The 14483-nt window shown below is 40.9% G+C and overlaps 1 protein-coding gene across 4 annotated transcripts in view; it reads left to right on the top strand.

Annotated features, from left to right (window-relative positions):
• CPLX1 (complexin 1) overlaps positions 1-12779 on the top strand; it is a 126599-nt gene extending 113820 nt beyond the window's left edge. For 3 of the 4 annotated variants that reach the window (XM_075021655.1, XM_075021656.1, XM_075021658.1), the window contains one exon: positions 7952-12779. In XM_075021655.1, the coding sequence (XP_074877756.1) occupies positions 7952-8149 (198 nt within the window). In that variant the 3' untranslated portion in view covers positions 8150-12779. The remainder of the gene's footprint in view (positions 1-7951) is intronic. The other variant, XM_075021657.1, reaches the window with a different exon arrangement.
• The last annotated feature ends 1704 nt before the right edge of the window (positions 12780-14483 follow it).

Raw genomic sequence — 14483 nt, 5'->3', positions numbered from 1 at the left:
AGGAAAACATGTTTTCTGCTGAGTATTCCGAAAAATTCATGATATGTAATATCTCTGCCTGTTCTTTTTCATAGATTCTTGCTTCTCAGAGAGGAGTAAATTTGTTCACAAATTGTAGTTCACACCACCTGAATGTGGTAACGGGAAAGAAGCATTTTGACTGGGACAACGTAACATAATCCAGGCAGTTGAGCAGTAAGCAGAAGGCCCAGTTTGCTTCAGCATAGAGTCAGCATAGTGGATCAAGCCAAGACATGTTTCCCATGTCTGTCTTATGTCTCTAATGTACACCTGGTCTCACCTCCACTGAGGCCAATGGAAACATTCCCTTTGATCCGAGTTTGCAGCATATTCACTGTGTCCTCTGCAACCAGGATCCAGATACATCTCTGTTTTTCACTTACAGTTATGCAAACAGCAAGCATTAGACAGATGTGATGTTGCTTCCAATTAAGGTAAAGTAGCAAGGCTTGTTGAGTACAGATCAGACCTGCTCAGGAGAGCAGTGCTTTATCTTCCACTGTCTCCACTATGGGGCAGCAGAAAAACAACTTTTATATCTATTGATTTGGGCAGCACTACTCTTGGATGCTGGGGGCAATGGGTATTCTCATAGGAATGTGTTGTAATCCCGTAGCTAATTAGAGAAGAAAACAGGTGTGGGGTTCTCAGGCAGCAATGTTGCCATGGGGGAGAAGGAAGTGAATGTCAGATTCCCCCAGTGCTATCAGAAGATATTGATGGGAGGCAGAAGAAAATCAGATGAGACCTTTGTAATCCACATCTGCATCTGATCTGTACTTGTGGTGCAAGTGGAAAACTACAGGCCACTGTGTACCTGCCATGGGAGCCCCCTGAGGGAAACAGGTGATAAGACTGAAACGCATACTGGAAGACCTGAACCAAGATAGGTGATGAATGAAAAGCTGCTGTGATTTTGACAGAGCTGAAAACCTGAGCTAGCAGAGAGGAGCGAGGCACATGCAGCCACAAGGAACTTGTGGGGAGATGGAGCCTTGGATGAGGTAAAGAACTCAAAGGACAGAAGCCATGTGTACAAATAACCTCTGCTAGAAAGCTGGCTGAAGAACTCTGATGGCCCCCAGGAAAATGGCTTGGGGAAGGTCTGTTCCAGGAGAGATGAGGCATGAAGCAGAAACTGCTCATATACCCACAGCTCTGCCTTTGCATCTTAAGAGCCCTCTTCCCGAAGTTTTATTGTCCTCCTTTCTCTCTATGTGCCACCTCTCTCCTGAGTTGTGCTCCTGTTTGGCTCACACACAATTGAACAATGTAATGTAGGACTGCAGTTTCCAGACTTTGCCTTGTTCTTTTCCATTATTAATCAGTCCTCTTCCACTAACACAGGGTCATGGTCAGCAGAGCTATGCAGCAGCATGCAGTGACAAGAAGACTCAAGACACACACACACACAGAGCCCCGCAGAGAGTGGCAGGGACTGAGACACCCAATACTCTTGCTCGTACCTTTCATTCTTTACCACAGCTGGAACTCTTACTGTAGGAAGATCTGTAAGCAATACTGTAGCATTAATAAAAACACAAACCAGACCATAGCCCATCACAATGGCAGATATTTTCCTAAGCCTCTGACTGAAAACTGCCTCATCTTCACCTGAAACTTAAAGCCAAATATATGCTTATCAGCCTGTTCACTCACAGAGAGATCAAAGAAATAGTGTAGAAAGAATTCAGGCTTATATAAATGAAATACACATGGAGTCTTTTTCTGTACCCCTGACTCTCACAGTTGTGGAGTTAAAGGTCAGTGCTAAACCCTCCCTATTGCTCTCAATTTATTTCAGTCCTACATATAGTCCTGGCAGAATGTTCCATGAGGTAATGATGGGAAGGTCTTAATTGGGCTGGTGTTCTCTTTAGTAATGGAAGTGAAAAAAATAACTTGGCACACAATAAATGAAGCCCAAAAGGACAGATGAAAGATAAATCCTTTTGCAGTAGCTGTGTCTTTTCAGTTTTCCAGATTTTTTTTCTTTTAAGAAGGCATTTCAGAAAGAATCAGGTTAGACATGAGGAGAAATATTTTCATTGTAAAGGGTAGTTAAGTTCCAGAGCATGTGAGAGTTCTTCACCAGCTGAGGTCTCTAAGAAAAAGATGAGTTCAGCTCAAGTTAACCCTTGAGGCGGAAGGGTGGGCAAGTTGCCCTCTCAGTATCTTCTCTAACCATATGCTTTCAAGTCTGACTGATAATTTTGTTCTTTTTTCTTGTGTTGTGGGTTGGAATGTGAATGAAATTTAAGAGGGCTGTGTAAGAAGAGACAAGGTCTCCCCTAATTTGTATATGAAGCAAGAAAAGGAACAAGCATTGAAATATCTTGGTAGCTTTTAAAAGCTCATCTGGTAAATAAAATAGTAATTCCAGAGATGGGTGTATCTGCCACATCTGTTCAGACATAGATTCAGCACCATCTGCAGCTACACAAAACCACTGAAGAGAAAAACTCCCTGAAGAGAAATGTAACCAGTATCATTCATATGCCAACCTTTTCCCAGAAACTAAAACTCAGTGTTAGCTGATATGCAGTATTATTTCTTGGGATGTAGACTGAAGACAAATTTCAGGCTCTCAGAGCACCTTGCAAGGAAGAGGTGTTTCCTGAGTAAAAGAAGAGCAATGTTGTCAGTTGTCCATAGTGAAAACAACCAGCCATGAACAATTCCTCACACATTGTGCACAGCTGTGTTGCAGGGTTCCCGTATGCATACCTCCAGATTTCAATCACCCAGATGCAGCCACAGTGGAGGAATCTTGGATGACAACTGCTACCAGCCAAAAAAAGTGCTGGCCAGACAGGTCCACCTAGGACATGCTGTTCCATTACAAAATTCCTGCTATCCAGACCTGCATGTGTTTATCTTATCAAGGCATTACAACATTTACTTGCATCCCACTGCCTGCTGTAGGCTTCACACGCACACCCTGAGTCAGCTGAACCTTGTGTTAGTTGGACTTGTGAACATGGCAAGCTAGCCAAGGGAACATGGTTCCTTTCTGTGCTCCAAGGACTGAAACATGCCTTTGTTTATCTTCTTTACATGCGCAGCAGCTGATGCTACAAGTCTGGGCTGCAGGACAGGTGTGTAGTGCCAAGAGCACCAGTCCCCATTCCCTGTTTATCCAGGTATAAGGAGGGAAGAACCACATGCAGTGAAAATACACAGGGGTGAAAGAAGCTGTGACTATACGAAGTATATACATAGTGATATTTAATAGTTTATAGAGACTGTAAAACATGATAGTTCAACCATGTCAATAGTAGATACAGTTATGTGAGTAACTATAATAATATTAGTGAGTAACTGTAATAATCTTAGCAACATACAATCATGGTAAATATTAGTAGCATAATGTTATGGTTATTGTATTATGGTTAACCCAACTTGCTAACATCAGCAAGACCACTCTGTTGGTCTCTTGGATCCCCATCCAGGGCATCCTGCCTGGCATGCCAATGGGAAAGACATTCATCTTGGCAGCAGTTTATTCTCAGACTCCAGGATCCTCTGCACTGATAATCTTCTGCTGGTCCCACCATGCAGTCTTTGAGTTGTCTTTGTATCCCCCACAAAAGTCCTTCTCTATTTCCTTAGCTTCTCCAGATAAATCACTTGTTGTTCCTAAAGAGTCAGTTCCAAATCTAATCCAAAGATAACCACTCACTTGCACCTTGATTGTCTTACTGGAGGGTCAGTTCCATAACTGACACAGAGATAAGCAGTTACTTCTGCAAGTGTCTTGACTGTGATGTTACTGCTTTATTCATTCTGTGGCCTAGGTATTTTCTAGATAGATATGTTCCTTTTTAGTAAGCAATGGTTAGCTTGTCATAAGAGATAGTAACTATATTTGTGGTGGGTTGACGTTTTAGCTTCAGGTCGACCTTGGTTCAGCAGGCCCCCTGTTCATTGACACCCTTTCTGCCATTAGAATTAGATCAAATATTCAACATGTTTCTAGTGCATGCACTTACTTTGGCTTCCTGTGGAAAGCAGAAGGAGTACAGAAGGAAAGAGATGGAGAGGAAGTTGATGGCAGCATTGTTAGTCTGGTCGTTTCCCGACATGCAGTTAGTAAGTGAAAGAGCCATGGTGTTTTTTCCCTACTCTTTCCACCTGATGACTGTGGACTCCAGCCTGCCAATATTTCACCAACATGTGACCCAATGAAAACAATCCTTATGTGACAGCATAGTAATGACTTTAGAAGCAGTAAGGTGGTTCACATACTTAAAATGTTTCTGTGTCTTGCTGGGTTAGGTCCATAATTCTACACTATTAACTAGATGGTGGCATGAGTGAAAGCCAAGCAGATAATGATACACATACAGCCTCTGATATTAAATTGTGTGGGGTTGGACCTTGAAAAAAAATGAAATTATTCTCATCCTTCAAATTTTTTTGAGATAATGCAATATTTCCCATCCTCAGGAAAGCCAGAGCACCAAAAAGATTCATTATTTTTAGTTATATTTTTAAAAATTATTTGTTGACTCCACCTAGAAGATTTCATGTGAAGATGAGATGCTTTTTAAAAATTTTGCTCATATTAATACTTTCTATAATTTGATTTCCTCTGAAACGATTTCAGACCTGAAAAATGCCATTTTATTCACCTATGAATCATCACAGCATTACGTTTTGATTAATGTAAAGCATTACAAAATAGCAGCGAGTTCAAATGATAACACTGAATTCTCAAAACTGATTCTTTCCTATAATAATTGTTTTTGATGCAATGTCATCTTTCTCCAAGAGAAGTATACTTTTGTCCAAAATAAATTTGTATTTGAGTGTTACGTAGGTACTATGAGGAAATGGCTTGTTTCTACATGTTGTAGTATCAGTATGGGTAGGAACCAAGAAAAATTAATTTCTGTACTTGGCATTTGTGTCAGTGAGGTGGAATAATATAATCTGGTTTTCCTTAATGCCCTTCTATGGTGAAAAATCTCTTTCCAGGCCATATATTACCCCATTCTGCAGCTGCCCCATAAGACTGGCCATAACTTGTAAGAGCTAAGGTCTGTCTATCACTGTGCAGTTCTCTGAGGTCAACCAGTAGAGGCTTCCTAAGGAAATGTGTCAGCACAGTCTGCCAAGTACAGTGCTAATTCCTTCATATAATCTTTGAGCTTCCCTCTGTCCTAGCACACAGCAGCACTTGAGTTGTTGTTTTTGTTCCAATTTTCCTGTGGCCTGGATGTTTGTTCAACAAGTTCATGAGCTAGAGGATCAACCTGCCACGAGCTGATACTTGTTTTGAGATGGAGGACTTGAGAGCACGAGGTGACCTGTGTGCTACTATGATTTGTGTTGTCTCTGCTACTGCTCTTCCCCTTTAGCTGGCAAAGGAAGGTAAAGTCAGTAGATAAATTATGCTGAAAATCACCTAGAGACATCTACCTGTGACTTGAAAGGGAGAGTGAGTATCAGCCAGCCATACAGATTGTCCACAGTCTAGGAGTGTACGACTTTCCCCCTGCAGTGGTTGCTGGTCCTGAGTTGGATCTTGTTTGTGGTGTTCAGCCCTGTAACTACAAGTTGATCAAATGCTTTGTTTACCTCAGATGTGAATGGAGACATCATTTGTCTTAAACATCTCTCCCATGAAATCTGGTGTAACCTGCATCCACTAGATATGAAAATCGTAAGACAAATGTCCTTAATGAACTAGGGGGTTTTGAAGTTACTGGTTTTCACCTTGCAGTCTGTCATCCTAAATCTTAAGGATGATGAAGAAAGGAAGCAAAAATATTGCCTTTGCTCAGAAATGTTTAGGAATTTCTTGTCAAACCCAAGAGCCCTTTGAAATCAGAAAGTTATGACAGCAGCAATGCATTTTTTGCTTTACTGGTAAACAATTTGGTCTAGTCTTAATGGAAAAATGAAAAGAGAAAATAATGAAAAGATCATCTACTTAATGTCTGTTCAGCAGTACCATACTATTGATACTAGAAAATACTGAGTTCTTTGTACCAACATAGTTCTTTGATGTTTTTGAAATCATATCTAATTTTCTTTTCAAAGTTCTTTTCCAGCTTATACATGCAAAATATTTTACTGGCCTTTGGATGGATTTAAGTTACTTTGTGGTTCTGATGTACTAAGAGCAACCTTAATTCCATTTGGTACTTTAATTAAAATCTAGGCATAAGTAAAGGAATGGCTTTTACAGAGCAATAATTTTGAAGCTGATAGCTGCTACAGCAAACCTGAATGCCTTTCCTCTTCCTCACAAAGGTCAAATGCCTCCCTAATGTAGCTGGAGTGAAATGATTGTAAGTAATTGTAGAGGTGCTTGTGAGGTCACTGATGGCTGAGGAGCTGATGGGGCAGGAGCAGACAAGCGTGAGCAGCCATAAAGGTGGCTGGTTAGAAGGGGAAATGACTGAGCAAGAGAATGTTCCTGCCAGCCTGGGAGCTGTGAGCCTGGGGACCAGAAGCATCCTTGAAATGTGCAGCTAGCCTCTTTGAAGCACAGCTGGGCACCAAGAAATGGGACACCTCCTGAGATTGCACTGATGATCATAAAACCAAGTTTAACCTCCATGTATCATCAGAAAAAGTGGAAACAGTCTGGGAAATTTAAATTCATCTGAATAAACAGAGCAGATCTCCGAGCAACCTGATCTAGTTGAAGATGTCCCTGCTTATTGCAGGGCAGTTGGACTAGATGACCTTTAAAGGTCCATTCCAACCCAAATAATTCTATGATTCTATAATAAAGAGGGTAGCTTACAGGTATCCTTGTTGTATTATTCTATAATGAAGAGGGTAGCTTGCAGGTATCCCTGTTGCTGTAGATTTGCATGTGACAGTTTGAGCTGATTTTTTTTGGTCACGTCACCATAATGACAAAAATTTCTGTGCAAATACTTAAGGAAATAGCAGGAGAACCTGAGAATTACTGAAATGTATGAAGGCTGAGGGGTGATGGGGGTTGGTGGTGCAAAAATTGTTTTCCTTGGACATGCCTTCAAACTAGCAGTTGGAAAGAAAGTCCTAGTCACTATGGAAGCTGAGATACTACAGCACTTCTAGTCTGATTCACTCATGCATATCTTTACTTCTCTATTAAATCTAACATTTTGAATATAAAATCATAAAATGAGAGTTTGGTTACTCATGTAAGGTCATAGTGGTGTGCCTTTAATTCTTAATGGGAGTAGCAAATTGCAGGTAACCATTCTACTCTCAGGTATAAGGATGTTTCTCTTCAGACAGTATGAGTCAGCTTTACCCCCAGAAGTGCAGAGTTGAGTGTGCAAATACAGAGAGAGTTTCTCATGAAGGTTTATTTTCACTAAGAGGTCTTTCTGTCCCATTTATACAAAAAGAACAGGGATGAGGTTGTGTAGGATATCTCCCACATGAGAATATCTAAAACTGGCATTTTCAGTGCCGTCTGCCTGTCTGTCCTGTCCTGTTTGCTTTCTTTTGTTGATAATTAAATTTTTCCTGAATTTTTGCCACATCTATAAACTTTTACTATAAAATGCTGCAGATGGAATTTAAAAATTATTGTGGATGATGGACTTGAGCATCAGATTTGTTAACAGTAAAGAAGAGGATCAACACCAGTAGAATACTAACCCAGAACTTTGCTAACACAGAGCTTGTACTGTCTTTGCTAGGCTCACGGCTGTATAGTCCCAAATTCTCTCCTGTGCTTGTTTCTCAGTGATCTGAGCATCTGATCATCTTGTCCTGTGAGAGCTGTCTATCCCCTGGGCTGTACTTTGGGGGGAGTTGTTAGGATGGGTAATTTGGGTGTCTGTGTAAAAGAGCAAAAGCAGAATATTAACACTGATGTTCATGCTGCAGAATATGAGGTACCATGTATGATGGCTGGCTTCATCAGTCATCCTATTCAGTGGGTCACTGACAATGTGTTATCTCTCCCCTGCAGTATGGGATAAAGAAGAAGGAAGAAAAGGAAGCAGAGGCCCAGGCTGCACTGGAAGCTAATGTTGAAGGGAGCCTGACGCGCCCAAAGAAGGCGATCCCTCCTGGTTGTGGGGATGAGGAGGAGGAGGAAGAAGAGAGCATTCTAGACACAGTCATCAAATACCTACCAGGGCCCCTGCAGGACATGTTCAAGAAGTAATAGCTGCAGACTGTTAGATGGGCATAAACAGTACTGCAAAGGATTTCTCTTTTGCCCAATGGGGATTTACAATCTTGCCATCCATCATGCAGCCTTCCCCACCTCTGCCCTCTACTGCTCACTAGGAGTCCTTTCGCGTCCCATTCCCTTCTGACTGCCTCTTTCCCCTCCTTCCACCCCAAGACTCATCCATTCCTTTTTTGTACATAGTCACATCCAGTAGATGCCTCTGAATGGATGTAAAGATTAAAAAGCTGCAGACTACACAACTTTTATTATAAGCCATAGTACTATGTATGTTCAATAAGGCAACTGTACATTAAGCATAGAAAAGGAACAACCTCATGTGTATTTCCATCCAAAGCAGGAAGGAGTGTTCACTAAGTGTGAACAGTGACCTCTTTAATTTTCTTTAATTATCTTTTTATTATTATTTATAATAATTATTAGTCATTACTATTAATATTCTTGTTGATTGGCTCATGCTAGCCATTTGTTGTTGAGCACATCTGCCCTTGGAAGGGGTATCAGTTCTCCCGTGGAAGCAGAGCTTTTCCGTTTTAATTCCATCATTGGCATAAATAAGAGATCATTTGGAAGGTAAATCATGCCTGACTTACACAGCTGACATCACTCAGAACTGTGGAAGATGTGAGTCATCTTCCCTCACATGCTGGTAGAAGCTAAATGCCTCAGAATCTAAGCAAGAGTCATGTTACTTTGGGAATTAGCCATACACTTAACTTGAAAGAGAAGATTTGGTCAGACAATTGCCCTACAGAGAGCTGAAACCACAGGAGAGTGCATGGTACTCTGGTAGAGGACCTACCCAACCACTTTGAAGCCACTGAACAAGTACATAGGCCTCTCTGATTAACTAACCTTCCTCTTTCTGCCCAGTGCCATATTCAGCTGTCCCATGCCCAGCAGTGCTTGCAGGATGGACATTTGGTTTCCAGTATATTGTTGCAGCTGTGTCCTGCCCACCCCTTCCTACAGTGTGTGGGAGAGTGTGGTGGCCTGAATATTAGCTGGAGATCCAGAGATCCTGAGTATGCCTACTATGTATCGTGCAAATTACTGTGTTGCCTTGGTGAGGTCACTTCTTTTTCTGCGCCATCCAGCTTCTCCAGCTGTAAAATGTAGGTTTCAGTCTCTACCTACTATAAAGGCATAAAGTGAGGATGCTTCTGTAGTACTGTGCAGGAGCTAATTAATATTATAACAGAGTGTGGCATCCCTTGATTCTAGTGGGGTGGGAGTAAATCTCTCTCTCACCATTATCTTTTTGCCTTTCCCAGACACACATACAGAGGGCTTCTCAATACAGCTGTAGGTATTGAGTAACTGCATAGGATAAGCCAAATTCTGCAGGAGCTGTTGACTGGCTAGCACATACACACACTTACATACCTAGACAGACTTATTTTGAACACAGACTCTCATGACCAGGTATGTGGCTTGTCATCTGAAGAACCAATCCTGGAGTTTTTGCAGTTGGCTAGGTCTCTGTAGTTGCTGTTGTGAGACCATCATGCCATCTCAGTCTCACAATCTTGTAAGAGAATCAGGGTTTGTCTGGCAGAACTAGCATTGCTTGTCCATGTCATGGGAACAACAAAAGTCTCCTAAGTACATAGAAGACATTTGGAAGCAAATATGTGCTTTCTACTGACAACAAAAAGGAAGTAATCTCAAACACTTCATTATGTAGCTGAATTAAGCATTTTACTTCAGTGGAACTTTGATGCACTTCTTCAGTGGGACTGAGTTTAGGCAAACATCTCAGTACTTTCCTGAATAATAAATTTGAAAAGATATTTAGAATCTTTTCAGGTAAGCAGAAGAAATCTGCATCATGGTTAAGGCAGTGAGCTTGTGAACTCTATGCCTCTTAGCAGCATCTCTCATAATAGGAAAAAAATACTATGAAAGAGAAGAAATATATTTATTTTGCCCTCCTCACCCAATTCTTATTCAGGTATGATAGTCCTTGCTTCTTCACAAATAACTTCAACAGTAAGTTTCTACTGAATCCAAGGTGGAGGCTGAGCAAGTTTTACTGATCTACAAGTCAGAACCAGCTGATAAAGATGCAACTTATTTCAGGCTGGATCTACAAACAAGACAATTTCATTCAAGTACAAGCTGCCAGGGGCTTCCCAGAGGAAAGACAAGGCAGGTTTTACTCTTTCAGATAATGTCAGTGATTTTTTGCCCTAACTTTCATTTAAAGCAAGATGAGTGTCTCCCCACTAAACTTTAATGAACCCAGAGCATTCCTTTTCTCTGAATCAATGCTTGGGTATAGCATAGCAGTGTCGAACAATTTACCATTTTTTAGTGAGAGTGTCCTACTCACCCCATGCAAATTCAGCAACTAGTAATTTGAGCCTGTTTAAGTGAACCTCAAAGAACCGAAAACTCCTGTCACAAAGGCAGCAGCTGGTTTTGATGCTCTGCCACAGAGGGAACTAAATCCAACACCCCTGAAAGCTAAAAGGCAGAGGCTGGCTCTTTGCTTCAGCCACTCATTGGTAGTGAAATCTTCTAGCTCAGATCACACTGACACAGACATCAACACAATCTCTGTGGCCTGCATACTCTAATGCATAAGCATAACCAGCAGAAATGTCCCCCTGCTAAAAGGAACACATCCATTCATATTTTCCCTTGGCTTTGTGCTAGAGAACTCTGCAAACAAAGAGGATGAGCTCATTCCGCTTTGCATTGGCCTTTCTCTACCACTTGCTTGTTGACCTTTCCCTAGCCCCTACCATGGACTCAATTCCTCATCCAGCCAAATACTACTCCTGACATAGAATCAGAATTTTAAGCCTGGTGTCCTACTTGCAGAATGGTACTGCCAATTGTTTGTTTTCACAGTCTCACTGGCAGCTTGATGTGTATGTGTGTGCACATATGTGTGGAAGATGACGAAAAAGAAGAAGAATGGGAGAAGAGACAGAAGGGAAGATTGTTTGATATTATTTTTTCTAACTGTGCCTCAGCAGCTGTACCATTGAATGACTGGTCTAAGTCAGGATCTTGTGTGGTCTGTGCTCAAATTTCTTAAGCAGGTAGTACTATTGCTGGGCTCAGAGCATTAAAAAAACTTGTTTTGTGAGCTGAGCTCCTGAGATGTGTGAACATCTGGATCCAAGCCCTGAAGAGGTCCATAAGAACTCTGTGCTGAGTTTGTTAGGCTTCATGCCAGGCTCACAGAGCAGAAGAAAAAGGGAAGGTGGTTTATTAAATACTCTTTACTGAGTCTTTTTTATTGTGGGAGCTTCCCAGCCCAGTCATGTTATCAGTTCTGTACCTCAGCTCTCCACACCCACAGCAGCTCTTCTTCCATGTACAGCAAAGAGTTCAGCCAAGTGTGAGCTGGTAGTTCCCATTTTAATTTTCCTTTTCTTTCAATAAAGAAACATGACAGAAGATCTACCACAGATACTAGACAGGTTTTTGCCTCACATAACTTTTGGCACCTTGCATGAGTTCTGGACCTCTCCTCAAGTCATTCCACTGTCCCCAAAGTGCCTAAGCCATGCTGAACAGACTTGAGAGCAGGCACTGTCCCCTCCCTTCTGCCCATCCTTTTCCCTTCCCACTCTGAACTGGCAACATGGGACACAGACATCTTTGGCTCATGTATGAATGTGAGAAGCATTGTCCCAGATACTTTCCCCCTCAGCAGCCAAGCAGGTGTTGAAGCACTTACACAAGACCAAAGAGAAGCATGGTTCATTGTTTGGATTCTGAATATCTCTTTGTCTTTCCATGCCATTGTTTTATTTGCATCACCGGTCTGTTCAATCTCAGGTAAATGAGGTCTTTTGGTTTTTTAACTAGTTTTTATTTACACAGAAAGGTTGGTGGCTAGACACTGCAGCCATTTTCCTTCACAGCTCCAAGACCTTACTTGTTAGTAAAAAAAAAGTCAAAGGGCCTCCACATTTGGAGGGTAAATGATTTAGTTTGCCATTGACCTTGTAAACTCATATTTATATTTAGAGAAAGCCATATGAAATCAGACTGCAATATTAATTATGAATGCTACTCTTGTGTTTAAAATAAATAAAACAAAATATAAGATAATGTGCTAAATCACTTTGGAGTTCCTCTGTCTATGTTTCTAGTACTGTACATTGGCTTAGGTCCCTCCCAGCCCCTCTCCTTCGTCAAGAAAGATCATGCCAATGCTGCTGAATACATCGTTTTGGCAAGTTTACTATGCTAGAATAAGCATTGTTAGAAATTAGCTGTTGTGACCTCAACGTAATGTCTTATGTATCTGAAAGTTGTCTGTATCTGTTCTGAATATCAAATTAACTGTTTCTTCATGCACTGAGTTAGTAAAATGTTTCAGTACTGTCATTAAAAAATTGCTTGTTTTCTGTCTTTCTCTCTCACACACACAGAGCAAAATTGAACTTAGCCATGCATTTTTTAGTAGAAATGCTCCCCAGCTTTCTTTCAGATGCATGCAGTAGTCTCCAAGCAACTAGAAGATGATTTAGAGACTTTGTGAATGTGAATTTCATTTGTTATTTGCCTGCTAATTTTTCTGCATGATGTGGGTAAATGGTATGATGCTCCTTTAAAATGGAATCACAGCCAATAAAAAAACCCAGTGATTTCATACATTTTTTGCAATGCTTTCCTGTGAAATTCTTACCAGGCTATACTTGGAATGGAAGTATGGATGCTGATATTCAAATAGAATGGTAACAGAATCAAGGAGAAACATGGATATTATTTGAATGGATATGTTTATTTTTTCATTTGTCAAAAACACTGATGAGGTTTGACATCTATGGGTGATTATCAAATTTTAAATAAGTTTTGCTATTAGGAATTAGTTTTCCTTAGGAAGAGCGAAACAACATTCCTTTGAAAGAAACACAGGCATCTAACTATGGTTTAGTGACAATATGTTTGGCCCTTAAAAGAAAAAAGGTAAAAATCTGTTTTACAATGACATCAAATGTATCTCTGGATCCAGAATTTGGGTTATATACAAAACTCTTTGGGTGGCAAGTTGCACACAGCTAAGCATCATTTTACTCGCTCAGGTACAAATCAGTAGTTGTTATGTTCAGCATAAAAGCATTGCATCATGTTAGAAAAAGAAAGAGAAATAATGATACATCTCATAGGAAATGCTGATACCCTTTCCTCTAGGAAAGCTCTTCCTTAGGACCATTGCATGGTGATGTGTTGAGGTTTTTTATTAACAGAAGCAGCCACAAGACTGTCACAGGAAGTCAACCCATATTATTTACATCCCATAATACCTACTCAGACTATGAACCCAGCACTGCTAAGGCTAACATACACTAATGCTACTGCAGCCTATGAGTTCAAGGGCAGGCTCTTCATTTACTCCGAGTTCCAGGCAAGATCTGTGTTTGAGGAAGGTAACAGGACAAGAAAGTATTTTTCACTGGTTCCTGTAAGAAACAGCCAGCTCAAGGGAACCAGAATAATCGTGTCAGACCAGTGTGGTCAGGGGAGAGGGTTCAGATATCAAAGAAGGAAAGCAGTTGACTTTGACAGGTTTCATTTTACAATGGAGGTAAATTATTCTTTGGAACCAGCTTCTGCCTTCTTATCAAAAAGATACAGAAGGGTAATTCCAGTGGCTAGGCTGGTGCAATCTACATTTTCCCACTTTAAAAGTACACTTTGTCAGGTAAAACATTCTCCAGAGGAGAACAAGGGAAAAAGAAATCAGCAGGCTCATCATGAGTGGTTCTGGTGAAAAATCACTCCAGTTATGGATGTGCATTAGTGATCTACTTCTTAGACACTGGTCCTGGAATGCAATGATTAGCCCTACTGCAAGCTTTCAACCTTCACTTACAGCAATGGAGGCACAGACTACGTGCTTGGGGCAGATATTAAACATCTAAATGAAAAGCTGGGTGCAATGATACTCACCATAGTTTGTCCTGAGTAAGTCCATTTTAATGGCTTCATTTCATTTCTTCCTGAAGTACTATGGACGATCTAGGCCTCGTAAAGCATACTTTGAAAATGGGACTTGAATGAATTCTACTGGACAATGCTGGCACAATGCCGTCCTGTGTATTGGCATCCCAGGAGGTTTGTGGCAAGCATCAATAGCCCCAGTTAAAAAATCTCAACCAAGTTTTTTTATTTTCCCTCTCCAACTGTCCCTTCTCTCTTCGGGAAAAACAAGGTTACAATTGCATTGGGATATTCCTTGTTGAAGATACCTCTACTACACCCTGTCTCTGGTGATTTTACAGGTGGTTTTATGTAGGTGCTGAAAGCACAACTGAGAAAGACAAGTGGCTGGAGCATG

This window comes from Buteo buteo, chromosome Z, assembly GCF_964188355.1.
Source record: "Buteo buteo chromosome Z, bButBut1.hap1.1, whole genome shotgun sequence".
In the NCBI taxonomy this organism is placed as follows: domain Eukaryota; kingdom Metazoa; phylum Chordata; class Aves; order Accipitriformes; family Accipitridae; genus Buteo; species Buteo buteo.
The sequence above is the reverse complement of the archived record's forward strand: the minus strand, read 5'-3'. Positions and strand labels throughout refer to the sequence as shown.